Here is a 15,246-nt window from a genome sequence, read left to right as displayed (position 1 = left end):
TGAAGACACTCCTCCAATAAGCAACTTACACTGTTGTCATGTGGAAACTTTCAGTGATGTAGGAGCTGTCTGATTTAAATGTCTAACCAGATAATGAATTTGTTTTGAATGAAAAGACTTTATTAAACATTATTCAACTTTATTTTTTGGTCACATTTTTTTTTTTTTTTTTTTTATGTAGGTCTATTACATGCATGGAGGGGATCTTACCATTATGTGGCATGAGGCAAATAGGCATATAAACGGGGCCGACATACACATTCATGAGTTTATTGGTTAATAAGTCTTGTTTTGCGTTAAAAGCAAAACAACATTTCAACAACAACGCTTAAGTCCCCATCGAGTAGTCTCAACCCCCCCTTTAGCCTCCCCTCTGCATTATTGAAAGGGGCGGTCTGGAAAGAATCTAAGCGGATCCTGCGGTGTTTTGTGTGTGTGTGTGTGTGTGTGTGTGTGTGTGTGTGTGTGTGCGCGCGTGACAGAGAGAGAGAGAGAGAGAGAGAGAGAGAGAGAGAGAGAGAGAGAGAGATTGGCGGGGCGGCGGCGGTGGGGGGGGGGTGCTTCCCTGACAACTCTTCTTGATGCACTGTGCTGCAGCGGGTTGCACCGTTATTGTCACATTGTGCGGAGCCAGTCTACATCCGTCTGAGCGTTTTTCGCGGATCAATACAAAACAGTGACATCCGGTCGACATGGGGAAGGTGGAAGGAGGAATGAAATGTGTGAAATACCTTTTGTTCGTATTCAACTTCATCTTCTGGGTAAGTGCGCGTTTGGTGTGTTGGGGCAGCGTGAGGATGTGACGCTAAGTTCTGCGTAAATAAACGCGGAGCAAGTGCAGCATGGCAGAAATTCAACTCCACACAGCCGACTTTCAACCACCACGTGGTGTTTCCGCAGCGGTTACCTTTTTTTTTATTTTTTTCTTTTAACCTTTGTGCTCTCCGCGGACTCCCGTGTGCTTCACTTCGCTTCTGTCCGGCGCGGGTTTTACTCTGCGTGGCGCGGAAAGGATGACGGCCAGAGAGGTTATTTAGTTTTGGCTCACCGAGCTCAAATCAGATTTTCCACCGAGGAAAAACCCGCCCCCTTTTTCCCGGGGAAGCGTGTTTTTTAAAAGGAAGACTGAATGAAAAGACAGAGAGGGAGAAAGATTGAGACACAGCACGGAAAAGAAACTCAGCCCTTGACTCTCCGCGTCACTTTGCTTCATTAACAAACGCTGCAAAGCCCAATGATAAAACGGACGTTACAACGACAACATCCACTCCACTGCTTCCTCTCCTAAAATTACATTTTTAAAGCGGCACTCTGGCACTGAGGAGGCCCTAGACTAGAGAGTCACTTTACTCAAGACAAACAGTCAGGTGGATGTGAAAGGTGGATGTTTGTGAGGGAGTGTGTCCTGCACATATGCTTTACGCACGTCTTTTTTGTTAAAGTACATTCATATCGCATACAAATCCGTGATATTAAGTCTAGAAGATGTTGGTCTCGCTATGGATCACCTTTGTTCACGCTCCCTACTCGTGGACAAGTTCCTTTGTGTGTGTGTGTGTGTGTGTGTGTGTGTGTGTGAGAGATTTTCCAACAAGCATCTGTGGAGTGGATCAGGCGCCGAGTGCCCTGTGAATGAATCCATTGTGACAGCAGGACAATAGCATAATTTCAGTCTGCTGCTCCTGCCTGCAAGCAGCAGGGCTTCTCGCAGCCCTAAATGCAACCCGTCCCACCGGTGACTTGTTGTACCTCCAATTAGCACTATCCCCAGTTTGATACATCCGAGTGTGGACACATGCAGAGGGTGACAGACCGGGTGAGACGGAGGATGCCCGATAGACAAGAGTACAATTTTTGTGGTCATAGGAATACAGACTGTGAATGCAATGGGAGAGAAAAGGGTCATTGGGAGATTGAGAGGGATAGTCGTGTGCGTGTGCGCGCTCACATGGCCAAAGAGGGACAGTTGGCATGAATTTGACCCAGATAAAGACAGAAAATAGATTAGGAGGAGGATGTCGGAGCACGCTGTGGATGTATGCTGGCTCTCTGTGTTGCCACAAAAAACCTGAACAACTCCTGAAGTTTTGGTGCTCTCTGCACAGGAGTAGTGCACATTCCCTGCACTCTTTCATCCACAGTTTTACTGTGATCACCCACCGCTCATAATCACAGCATCCCGGCCCCCCTCCGGACCTCCTTTCTTTGAAAACCCCTCGTGAGCCACAGTGGAGGGTAGAGCAGCGACGGGCCGGTGCTTCTGTTGGAGAGGCAGTTACACTGAATGAAGTCAACAGTGACATACACCTAGTCAATGACCAAACATGGTCATGAACTGGCACGTGCATAATGGCACTTTGTTTATAAACCTCTCTGACTCCATGTCGCTCTATCATGGTGATTCCGGCAGAGCCCTGAGCTGTCATGATATAATGCAGGCCAAGCTCTTGTATACGTTTTACTATATTCCTGCTGCAAATGAACACCAATATCTCGCCTGCTTGTGTGGCCCGAGTCTGAGAGTTACTGCCTCCATTTAGTCAAAAATCTCGCCTGTGAAGTAAACGGCAGGGCAAACATTGCTTCATAGGGGGAAGCACAAAAAGTGTACCTAGCAACTTTCCCATGGTAAGTGATTAGAAATGTTTTGGGAATGTTCTGACTATTATTAGTTGAATGGATAATTGGGTTAGTTTATAAAATATACTTCATTGTTTAACCTGTCCAATAGTAAACAATGTCTTTTTCCATGTTCAAAGACCACCCCGGTGTTGATAAGCTGCATTCTCCTATTTTGTCTGCTGCTGCACTGTGTTGAACTGCAGTATTTATTCCTTAATATTTCACTTGCTTCTACTTTTTTTTTACATTGACATTGTGAAGAGCTTTACTTTATTCAAAAACTACACAGCTCCTCCTTTGAGCATGAGGTCCAAGTCTGGCAGTGAACATGGCAGCTACCATCACAGCTGTTACATAAACTAGCTGCTTTTTCACTTCTCAAGCATTCTCAATCTTAATCTGTATAACATGCTAAATAGATATTATATTATATTATAATGTTGTTTTTCCTGCCAAATTACTTAGTTTAAGTTAAGTTTAATAGTTGATACAGTTTATTTGAGTTTAATAACTAAAAATAGACCCAGGTTGGTAAAGTACCAAACATTTTATAGAACTAAATAACCACAAATATAATTTTAAGCAACTGAATACCAAAAGTACCACAAATTGAAATTGTACACTTACATTTTAAAGGGGTAAAATACCGTATTTGAATGTAATAAAAGTATCATATCAATGTCATACTTTTAATTAAAACTGCCAGGTCCATCCAATTACACGCAAATCGATACGATGATTGGCAGGCTGCTATTTGGTGTTAAAAGTAGTAGTTTGCAGTTGATGCTGCCTCATCAGCACCAGATTTCTTCCATCTTGTTCAGTAACTCTGCATAAATTTGGAAGACAACAGTTTGATGATTTCTAGTAACATGCACTAACTTTGAAATCAGTACTGATCCTAAATATTGATCCAACATCAGACAAAATATATCTAATGGATTTAATGGTCGATGTGTGCCGTTGCATTTCACCATCCCTGCCTGTCGCTGAGGACAATGGGATTTACTCCACCCTTAATTATCCTATTACAATTTCCTTCTGCCCATCTTTTTTAATGTGCCCTTGCCTCTGTTTTTTCAAACAAGTGCCAGACAGAAGACTATTTTTGACAAATTCCTTTCCAATTACTGCTCGATTTTAAGGAGTATTTTATAACTGTTTTGTTTTTTTGTGCTATTTTTGTTTTAATTTAGAGTAAAGCTCTTTGTTTTTTTTCTAACCTTGAAAGTGGATATTGTCACAGACTGTCTCTGACTAAGACCACAGCCCTGTGTCAGCTCAGCCACTGTTCTCATGGAAATTCCCCTCACAAAAACACTATTTAACTGCACCGTTAAAAAGTCGGCCTTTAACTGTAAAAGAACCTCAATAAAGCCTCGACGCAGAGATTTCCATCCCCGCCTAGGAATATCCAGACATTCAAAGTATCTTCAGAGGTATTGGGACCAAAAGAGCACACAGGGGAACTCTGTTATTCTGTGTTTTTGAGACGTATGAAACCTGTACAGGACACAGGTTAGAGTTTTATCTTTGTCTCTGAACAAGATGCTTCATTCATCCGTGTCTGCAGGCTAACAGAAAAAAAATCATGACGGGTCTTCTCATGACTTACTCTCTCTTTTCCTCTCTCCCTTCCCTATTCCATTCTCGCTTTCATTGTGTCTGTGTGTTTCCCTCCTGTTGTGCATTAAAGGGTATAGTCACAGGGAGACAGTGGGTCTTTGTCCTTTGGGTGGGATTGGGAGGGAGAGGCCGAGATGAGGTGGGGTTAAGAAAAAAAAAAGGGGGGGGGGATACGTGGGGATAAGTCAGGGGGCGGGTGGATAGGGAGGCAAAGAGAAGGGGTGTGTGGGGGGGGGGGGTTGGGTAAAGAAGGGGGGCGGGGGGGTATGAAAGCAGAGAGGGTGTTAATGGGACCTCTGGGAGAGTCGGCCTCATGAGTGCCAGTGTTTGGAATGTATTTAGCATGTCAGCTACCGACGGCAGTGTTTTGAAATCCGGTTTTGAAAAGGCTTTTAAATGGAGCCATAATAGTAATGAGGTTTGGCCGAGCGCGGACTTCTTTTCAACAGTGAACCAACCACCTGCTCCTCCATGCAGCACCAAGTCAATCCACTGGAGATCAGGACAACTCCTGTAACACTGTGCGTGTCTACAAAATTCCGTACGCAGCAGCCCTCGCGTCTCTCTCCCACCTACACCATCGCACCATCAGATACTCCGACAAATACCACTGTTAAATAGATCCAGAGCCCCTCTTCAGCCCGGATCAGTAAGTCTGCAGATCCACAGCCTTCGCTCCGCTGTGCTTTATCACTTTGGATCTGCTAATCCTGAAACCCCAAGAGCTCAGCTGTCCCATACATCACCACGCACGACACTAAATCCTCTTTTTGGGAGGAAGCCGGCTTCCCAACACCTGTCCAATTGTGATGCTTTACAACTGAGCTACTGGCTTTACTTCAGACCAGCGCCATGAAATATAACCTGCGGAGGAGAAGAGGAGTGTGGATAGCGAGGGTGAGATACAGCAGACAAAGAATGAAAAAGAACTTGCAGAACCAGAAAAATCGCAGTGCAGATTTGGTAAACAAGAGGCCCCGCAGCAAAATGAAAGACGGGCCAGTTTTGTTTTTGCCGGAATTTGGGACTTGTTTTTCCAAATAAACTCTATGATCAGAATTGAGGACACGTAAACAAACCGTGGCACAGACAGCAGTCTACCCAAGTTCTAGATCTAGGACACGGAGAGAGACAATGTGATGAGCATGCCTAAATTCTCTCCATTCAGGCAAATAATTTCATTTCTCCGCACTTGTACGCATGCACCCACACCCATGCACACACACACACACACACCCACGCCCACACCCATGCACACACCCACACCCATGCACACACACCCATGCACCCACACCCATGCACACGCACACACACACACACACACACACACACACACACACACACACACACACACACACACACACACACACACACACACACACACACACACACACTTGTTTTGAAGCTCAATCCAAAGGTTTTTAGACTGGATTATCCTCAGAGGGCATGTGTTGGGTGATCACTAAAACCTCTCAGTATTGATCTGTCAGTGGAGCACCCAACACAGCCTACGCTCTTCACAGCATCTCAATATAATGTTTTGATGTAGTTAGGATGTAAAGCAAGAGCCATCAAGAGTGATGTATATCGGTGGTGGTTTAGATGAAGGAAAATGTGAGCGACATGGAACCACATTTCCAAACAAACAGGAGAGCCTGTTAAAGCTGAAGGTGCCACATTTCTGCCTGCAGCCAAACGGGTCATTTTCTCCCTACTGGGGAGCCAGAGATCGCTTAGGGGTGTTTCAAAGTTGCATAACTCGCATGTGCTGGGATGTATTGGTCTGGAACGCTGAGCTGATCCACCCACTATGTAGACAAATATCCAGACCTATTGTGTTGACACAAAAGAAAACATTGTTTATCTTCTTGTTAGTGAAATTATACCTCTGTTGCTGGCAAAGTGCAAATGGTGGAAGGTCTGAGTGGAATTGAGTGGAAAATCCCATTAAGGGAGAGAAAAAGTACAAGCCCTCTGAAGGACTGAAAACCACGTCCTCCCACCGCTGTTGTGCTTTGGATGGAAAGTGCACTGCATTCGTGATGACTGTGGAAAGCACTTTACCACAGTGACGTCAGATCAGAAGCCGGGATAGAAATAATGCACGAAACATGCTTCAGTGTGAAATACAGAAAATTGATGACCGTTAGCCCCTATGTGTTGTTGCTTGATCAAAATCTACTAACCGAGTTCAGCATGTTTTTGGGAGCGCTGGTCTATGCACACGGCGACTTCTCGGTGAACATGACCACAGGGCGCACATCAAATGCACTGTCAAACTCGTCAACAGCGACCCTTGAAATGCTTCAGACGGTTGTTGACATTGAAGCAGTGAGCCTGGAAAGGTGTTTTCAGTGATATTTGTGTTTCCGAGGGGCGGAACTTCACTGTCCAGAACCCAAAAAGGTGCATCCGGTCAGGAGCGCAACCAGGAGGTTTTTGCTTGATATTTGCGGGGTTGTGCGCCATGATGTTGCCGCCCAGGGTCAGCACCGAACTCTGCTGTGACATTCTTTAGCGAAAACATTCAGTGGAAACGAGCTGAACTGTGATGCAATGGCACTTTGGTTCTCCAACTTGACAACATGCTCACAGTGCATTGAAAACACACAAGTTTCTCACCCAAAACAACACGATAGTCGCTCCCAACCACCTATACTCACCGGAGTTGGCTCCCTGCTACTTCTTTCTGTTCCCCAATAATTTGTCACAACCTTCGATGTGCCCTCTCTGCCCATTAAACATTGCCAACACACCTGGACCACTGCTCACAAAAGTTGAAAATACTTACTCACAAAGGTTACAGCTTCTCTGTGCTCCATGCGCATCGCGATGCTGCGGATCGCTCGCCCGCAACGACGGCAGTCTCTGAATTTATGAATCCACCCTCGTACAAGGCAGATAACCCATGTAAATATATTTGTTCTTATTTGTACAAAATACCTACAATCTGGTATCCAACAGTAGGCTCGGCTTAAAGGTGCAACCTGTGTGGACTGAGACCAGAAAAAGTATATTTTATTACAGCTTGGAAGGACCTGCAGGCTCAACTCAGTCGAGCCTCTCTCATCTCCTCACCAGTTTTAAACAAAAGCTAAACACAGTCTTGAGTACAAAATGATCTTGCTACAATGTTTAATTCATTTTGTCACGCATTTGCTGTATACATTTTACTTCACCGGTGATGCACGCACATTAGTTATGAGTCTGTACCTCTTGTGATTTCTTGCTTTGTATTTTTTTTGTATTTATTTAACTGATGTGCGCTTGACATGTAACTTTCCTGCCTTCTTGGCCAGGTCACTCTACTGCTTTTTTTTTTTTAAATAGCTGGTTAGATAAATATTTGCACACAACTTGTCTACAGAATTTATGCATGTGTGCTTAATGAGCACGGCTCTGTCTCCTTCTCACTTCAGTTGATGGGATCCTTTGTTCTGGCTGTGGGACTGTGGCTACGTTTCGACCCGGAAACTGTGTCTCTGCTCAGTGGTGATAAGGCTCCAGATACCTTCTTCATCGGTGAGTGCCACATTAGCACACCTCAGCTAATCTCTCCAGTCAACACATGCAAGTGTGTAACAATACGTTGAGTCACATTCAACACCACTGAGTCAATACACATGTTGGACAAATCACCAAAACCTTTGTTAAAAATCTGTAGTTATGTCAACAAAAAAATGATGATGATCATGTTTTTCTCATAAAGAAAGGCTGGGTTTTAAACATATGCTGCTGGGAAACCACTCAAAATGATGTCACACTACCAAGTTTTTCCAGCCACCAATTAATGTCAGACCTGACTGTGCTCTCACTCTTTTTGGATGATTAAACTTTCATACTGGAGATGAGTTTGAATAACAGGAAGTGAGTGCTGCACATACTTGCATGAGGGAAACAAGTGGGATATTCAGCGCCTTTCAATCAGTCACCCTATTCAGATGAGAAGAGGCAGAGCAAAGGAGTAGGGACAGTTGAAAAGGCACATACTAACCAGATTGGATGTCGCATGAAATGACAGTGGAGAATGTGAAAGGGGAGGAGAGGGTCTAAAATGGTTGTGAACCACTGATCACCTTTTGCACATGCATTCCCATCATATACAGTAGCAGTGTTTTATACTTATCATAATGAGAGTTATTTTTTATTTTTTTGAACTCACTTTTTATTATTTAGTTTTCAACAACATAACAACATGCATTTCAGACAGTTACTTTTTGTCCATTTTTTAACTGTATGTAGTCTTGGTACACATGATATTCAGGTACAGTGTACAACGCATAGATAGAACAACACACTTAAAATGGTGTTCACTCCAAGAGAAAACAAAGGGGAAATAAGAACTAGAATAAATAACTGATTACATAATAGCGCGAGTTATTTTAACATGACTTGGTACTTCATGTTCCGCTAAAGAGAATAACATGCGATGGCGGACTAGTGTAACTCGGCGAGAAATATTTCCTGACAAGGACCTATTATACTGCAAAAGGTATTTTATCCCTTCTGTCTGTGTGAGAGTGGCCTGTGACCTCCACTCAGATGTTCATGCAATTTAACTGAGGATTGGTTGCTTCTGTCAGGTCCTCGGAGAGTACAGTGCTACACATGGCTTTGACAGTGAGAGCGCAGTCCCACAGGCGCAGCTGAGAGTGCTCAACAGTTGCTATGCCTCATTCCCATGGCTTCAAACTCTCACTTCAAGCCGTTTTATTTGCACTTTGAAACGACACAAGATAAGGAAATAAAATTTCAGGCTGGCAGTCTTGTTTACTTTGAGGCAGAAGTGTCATCAGGTCGAAGAAGTTAAAAGCTAATCCGTTTGCACACAACTTTTCACACTTATAGCGATCAGCTCGACTCCCAACATATTTTTTTAAAAGACACCAAGTTTTATGTTGACACACTATTACACTATGAACTGTCCTAATCGTTTCCCCCTGAGTCGGTATTACATTGGGGCTGGTGCGTCCTCCGTCAACCTATCCTCTGTAGATCTGTTGCTATTGCAACAGGCCCCGCCTATATGAGAGCACAATGATGGAACCGGTCTGCTGAGTTCCTCCCGGCAGACCTAACCATGATGCATTTGTCCCTAATGAAGGGGGTCAAAGAGGACGTGAAGCATCCCACTTGGAGCTCCCTCTAAATCAGACTTGTTCTCACAAGGATATTCACAATTGAAGTCTCATATGAGGACACTTTTAAAAAGCACAATAAGTGGGTCCACTCTTAATAAGGGATCTGACAAAGCACCAACATAAATAGGAAATAGTGCAATCCGATATGTTGGTGCAACTGTTTGGGCTCTTCTTGGCTCTTGAGATCGACTGCTTCAATCTACATTTCTAGCTCTATGCTGCCCCCGTCTGGTGAAAAAGTAATAAACCAGCCGGGACAAGCTGAGCACGTCAACAGTGGGCAGTCAAACCCACTCACTCAGAGATGTACTAATATATCCTAATTATGTTAACAATCTATCAGAGAAATTGTAATGGCTGTTTGCCTCGTGATTTTAAAGGTTTTATTTACCATGCATTTTTGTGTGCCATCACGGTTACTGCATGTAAATGGCAACTGTTTTCTTTTATTGTTCCTCCAGGTGTGTACATACTGATTGGTGCTGGCAGTCTGGTGATGTTGGTTGGTTTCTTTGGCTGCTGTGGAGCTGTTAGAGAATCTCAATGCCTGCTGGGTTCGGTGAGTAAGAATGCAAACAAATCATGCACCTTCATCTTGTTTCTGATAAGTACTTAACACTTTAGGTAATATATGGGATTATTCTTTTTCAGTTCTTTGCCTGTCTGCTGATCATCTTTGGGTCTGAGGTGGCAGCAGGGGTGTTTGGATTCTTAAACAAAGAAAAGGTACATTTTACATACATATTTATATACATATTATTTGACTGCTTGAGAATTTGATGTGATGTTGTTGAGTGTGATAACTCCCACGTGGTACCTCCTCATTCACTTGTCCTCTCTCAAACAGATAATCGAAGATGTCCAGAACTTCTACACAAAAACCTACAATGAAAACAATAATGGCACTTTGATCATCTCTTACCAGAAAGTAGTACGTAAAAAACCCCAAACAGATTTACCGTAAACCATGTATGTAAAATGGCATTATTAAAAAGAAAGTTGCTTATAAAATGCTTCTTCCTCTAATGGTTCTCCTCTAATGGTTCTCTTCACTTTTCCAGCTGAACTGCTGTGGGACCTTATCAAGCCCATGTTCTGATCCTGTACCAGATACCAAGGTAAGATCTATTACAAGCAACAGACTCAGAGCGGAAATTAAATTCTGTTGCTTTGTTCACTAATGACTGAGTCATACAAAACATCCTGGTTCACTTGGACTAAACACGACCTGACTCCTCTCATCTGTGGTCTGCAGGACTGTGAGACGGGCATCAAAGACTTCTTCAACAATAAACTCTTCATCATCGGGTATGTGGGCATCGGCATCGCTGGAGTCATGGTGAGTGAGGAGACGAGAAAAGTCAGACCGATGCTGAAAAACTGATTCATGCTTTCATTTCCAGCCGACTGGACAACTGTAATGCCGTTTTTACTGGCCTCCCATAGAAAAATATAGAGAGACTGCAGCTTGGCTACGGAGAAAGAGAACACATTAGTTCAGTTCTTGCTGCTCTGCACTGGATACCTGTAACACAAACAATTTACGTTAAGGTTCTCCTTCTTACTTACAAAGCTCTTAATGGGCTCGGACTACAGCCAAAAGAAAACCAGGGATGCACTTTTGTCAGTTCTGCTCCAAAACTGTGGAACATACCTGTAGATATCAGAGAAGCTAGCTCGGTAATTACTTTTCAAAGGAAACTTAAAGCATATCTTTTTACTTTAGCCTTTAACCAGTTACACCTGAGGCTCTCTTGCATTTACCTGCACTTTGTACCACTGCACCTTTAAAATGTGTTTTGCTTTATTCTGTATTTTAATGATATTTTATTTTATTAATGTTGTCTTATGTTTAATTTCATCTGTTACCATGCATTTTATTTATTTATCTTATTTTTAAATTACATTTTAACATGGTTTTTTGTTCCTTTTACATCTTTTTTTTTATTATTATAATTTATTTTATTTTTTTATGTGAAATACTGCGTGTAATTTTCTTAATGTGAAACACTTTGAGCTAGCCTGGTGCAAACCAGACCCAAATTCCCTGCGTGAACATGTGCCGAAATGTCATTTTAATGAACACCAGCAGCGTGACGTGGGGCTGAATGTTTAGTGTTTCTTTTCCCAGTCACGGAGAGTAAAAAATGTTAACCCTGCCCTCGTCACTGTCACAAGCTGCATTTCTTGTATGAAAGGTGCAATTAAAAAAAAAAAGTTCATTATTTTTATTATTATTATAATATTATAAAGTCAGAAACACACATTGTCATTGAAATGATTTGATATCCGTTTTCCTCACCACAGATCATTGGGATGATTTTCAGTATGGTGCTCTGCTGCGCCATTCGCAACAGCAGGGAGGTCATCTGAGCTGGATGCTTGACCTCCGCCCCTCACCCCACCTGCATCCTGCCCCAAAAGACTGTGTAACACTTCAGATCAAATGCCAACCCCAGTCAGTCACCCAACCAGGGACCCAGGAAACAGAACATGTTAAAAAAAAAATCCTTTCCACTATGGTGCTCAACCCCTCTGTCAAGGCTTGTACTTCTACTATTTTTCCTTGAACTGTTCTTTATTTATTTCCCAGTCACAAGCACATTCTGATAAGACTTTCACATATCGAGTGGGAACAGTTTCTAATATTGACCTGACAACCTGACAAACAGGGGTTTTTTTTCCGGTTTTTTTTCTCATGGCCATTTGGCCACAACTATAAATTCTAAATCTGCATACTGTCATAGTGGTGTCAGTGCTTTTTCACACAGCCTTGACACTGACCCTGTGGCTGTGGGAAACTTAAGCCTGAGAGAGCAATTGGAGGGGAAAGCAGCTGAGTCGGCTTTATCTGTGTCTACACACAAAATGAAAACACACACGCAGAGACGTACAAACACAGCAATGTTTTGTTACATGAGACCACGACCTAAAAACAGGTTTTCTGTTCTTCTCAAAGGGAGTCCTGATTGGTTGAATCGGAGTGGAGTGTCAGGAGAAGGAATGACTGGTGAATGTTTCCAATGCATCCACCATGCAGCCCTAGCACACTCACTCACACACATTAAAATATACACACACTTTGCTCAAACTCCACAGGTTTCAGACTTGGTACCGAACTTTAATTCGTTAATAGCACTGACCAAATTGCTTTGACACTATCTACTATCAAAGAATGCCTTTTCATCTGGTACCAACCATCCACCCTATTATATTATCATTTTAAAATGCACAACTTTTCCTACATTTAGGAACTTTCATTGGCATCCCTTAACCACTACCTTTAATATTATTCCTATAGGCTCCACTTTGGCCACCTAACAAGTTAGATAAAATCCCTCAGTTTCAACTTAAATAAATCTTTTATTAGAAAGCCTTTATTTCACTCTTTTAAAAATAACTTTTAGTCACACGCCTGTGAATTGTTTGTGCTGTAGGCTTCTCCAGATAGCATCTACATGGATATGACACGTTTAGGGGACATCTGTAAATTTTAGCGTCTACTGCGCACACGAAAAGTTAAGATCTATACCATAATGTATATTGTAGATTTTGTTCAAGAACTGCTATCGAAATCAAGATATTGGTACTGGTATAGAAAAATATTTGAATGATACCCAGCCCTATAAGGGTTGCTCTCTACTCTGTAGTTTGACATTATGGCCAGTCCACTTGATTTTTGTGGTAAGAGTTTAGATTAATGTCTTACAATAAATATGAAGCCAGTGACCAATTAGTTCAGCGAAGCATGAAGACTGTAAACAGTACTATCAGACCTTTTTAGGCAGATCTTGTTGCTTTTGGACAGAATCAGCTTGCTATTTCTCCCTGTGTCAATTCAGTATGTCAAGCAAAGCTGAGTGGCTGCTGGCTGTAGCTTTGCATTTATCATACAAAGAGCAGCATTGATCTCCACTAACTCTCAAAGAAAGTGATCAAGTTTTTCCTAAAATGGCTGTTCAGCAGAAATGAATGGAAAAGCTTGAGTGGTATATGAAAGGTATTTTTCCAAAAGCTTAAAGTTTTAAGTTTGAAAATGGTCAGCTGAAGTATATATGATTTACATGTATACTTGTAAAGAGGAGTTAAATGTTCAGACACACCAATGTTGCCGAACACAAATAATCCTCAAAACAACCTTCCACAAACTAAAGTGCAAATGAGTTTCCCTGTTTGTCCCAAAAGAAAAATTCTTCATCCATCTGGTTCAGCGACTTAGTGTCGTAAATACCTCTTCCTCCCTGTTCTTGGGTGATATGTTCTCTTACATAAGAGCGAACCCGTCGGTCTCTGTTGACTGTATGTCGAGAACGCCCAGCTCATGTAGCTATATTTACAAGCTAAACATATACTAGCTGGTGAAATGAGACACGGAGTCTGGGGAATTCGATTATCCAAGCCTTTGCTCTTCTCCCACATTTTTTCCCCCTGTGTGCCTTAAAAGTACACCTTCCAAACAGAAACCGAGAGAATAGTCCTTGTATTCCTCTGACCTCATTAACCTTCCACTCATCCAGATGAAATCAGGCCGCTCTTAATAGGGTTTATTCCAAGTGTCGGAACTCCAGTATGTAAATAATGTGTTGTTGTTTTTTTCTTGTAGTTGTACATTATTTGTGGCTGATGTGATAGTTACTATTTAACATGCTGTGTGTAGACAGATGTTTGCGGTAGTTGTACAATGATGTAGTCATGACAGTTTTTGTTCAAATCCACACAGCTGAAACAGCTTCTTAATGTGCCTTTCTACGATAACGAGCTATTTGGCGAGCTGCACGCTGTCTGAACGTAGCAAAAATTAACTTGGCAAAAGTGTACGTGCGTTTCTAGAGCTGGACTGCAATCAACTGTCGCACACGTTGGACAAGTAGCACATATGGCTCGATTCGCCGTTATTGTCTTGGTGTGTTTTAGAAAGTGTCGTACTCGACTGTGTCTTTGCAGCCAAGAGAACTAAAGAAGTGCAAAGCAACAAATTCCCTGCCAACTATGTCAAAAGTCTTTTGGGCACCAAAAAAAAATATTTTTTGAATCTGTTGACTCAAAACAACCATCTTAATGTTAATTAAGTCCTAATTATCAAACGGTGTCAAAAATACATACTGGTTAATGTTGCTTTTAAAGTGTTTTTTTTAATTTTTATTTCAGTGTAATGTGACGCAAGTGAAGAGACAGCCAACACTTTAGTTACCACTTCAGGAGACCTGTAGCCAGTGTTTACACTGAGGACTGAGAAAGAGACTTGACTGTCATAACAGTTTACTGCGACTCAATCCACAAAGCTGTTGCTGTCTTCCTCAGTTATATTTGATTAAACAATTCTGGAGATGTAACAACTTGTGCACCTAAAACAAAAGAGAACTGTGTACACAGTCGAGCCTTTCATAGATGATTGTGTGTTAATTTATTTTAATACCATTCCAGGCTTCTCAGGAATATAGGTGTTTGAAGTTTAATAAAGCTTTTAAGGTTTTACGGTTTCCTGCCTCGTCTGTCATCAGAGATTTACCTGCTCTTATACGATCCGTTTATAGTTGTTTTCTGTGATGTTTAAATCTGGTAATCATTTACAGGAATGGACAAAAGAAGAATAGTTTAATCTATATTACTCCTATGTTACTAAAATGACAGCATGTCAAATGGTTGTCAGTTTACCGCGTTATCTGGATGCCCAGAAGACTCACTAAACGTATTCTTTCAGATTTTTATACATAACTTGTTAATTGTACATGGTTTCAGACCTCGGTGAAAATATTCGGCTTGCTACTTTGGTTTCATTCTGATACTTCAAACTAAAACTATGAGAAAATTGCGATAGTTATCACAGAATCTGCAGTGTTGAAATTATAAAAATGAG

The 15,246-nt window shown here is 42.0% G+C and overlaps 1 protein-coding gene across 1 annotated transcript; it reads left to right on the top strand.

Annotated features, from left to right (window-relative positions):
- Positions 1-557: 557 nt before the first annotated feature.
- LOC138637292 (tetraspanin-2-like) lies at positions 558-14,862 on the top strand. The gene is made up of 8 exons (XM_069725844.1): positions 558-761; positions 7,668-7,770; positions 9,851-9,948; positions 10,041-10,115; positions 10,237-10,320; positions 10,451-10,507; positions 10,645-10,728; positions 11,697-14,862. The coding sequence occupies exons 1-8, from the start codon at positions 693-695 to the stop codon at positions 11,760-11,762; spliced, it is 636 nt and encodes a 211-aa protein (XP_069581945.1). The 5' UTR covers positions 558-692; the 3' UTR covers positions 11,763-14,862.
- The last annotated feature ends 384 nt before the right edge of the window (positions 14,863-15,246 follow it).

The sequence above is a fragment of the Brachyistius frenatus genome, unplaced genomic scaffold (assembly GCF_029030835.1).
Source record: "Brachyistius frenatus isolate BFR_SWC_R1_liver_20210118 unplaced genomic scaffold, ASM2903083v1 Contig_6, whole genome shotgun sequence".
NCBI lineage: Eukaryota > Metazoa > Chordata > Actinopteri > Embiotocidae > Brachyistius > Brachyistius frenatus.
Note: the sequence above shows the minus strand (reverse complement) of the source record. Positions and strands in the feature narration are given on the sequence as shown.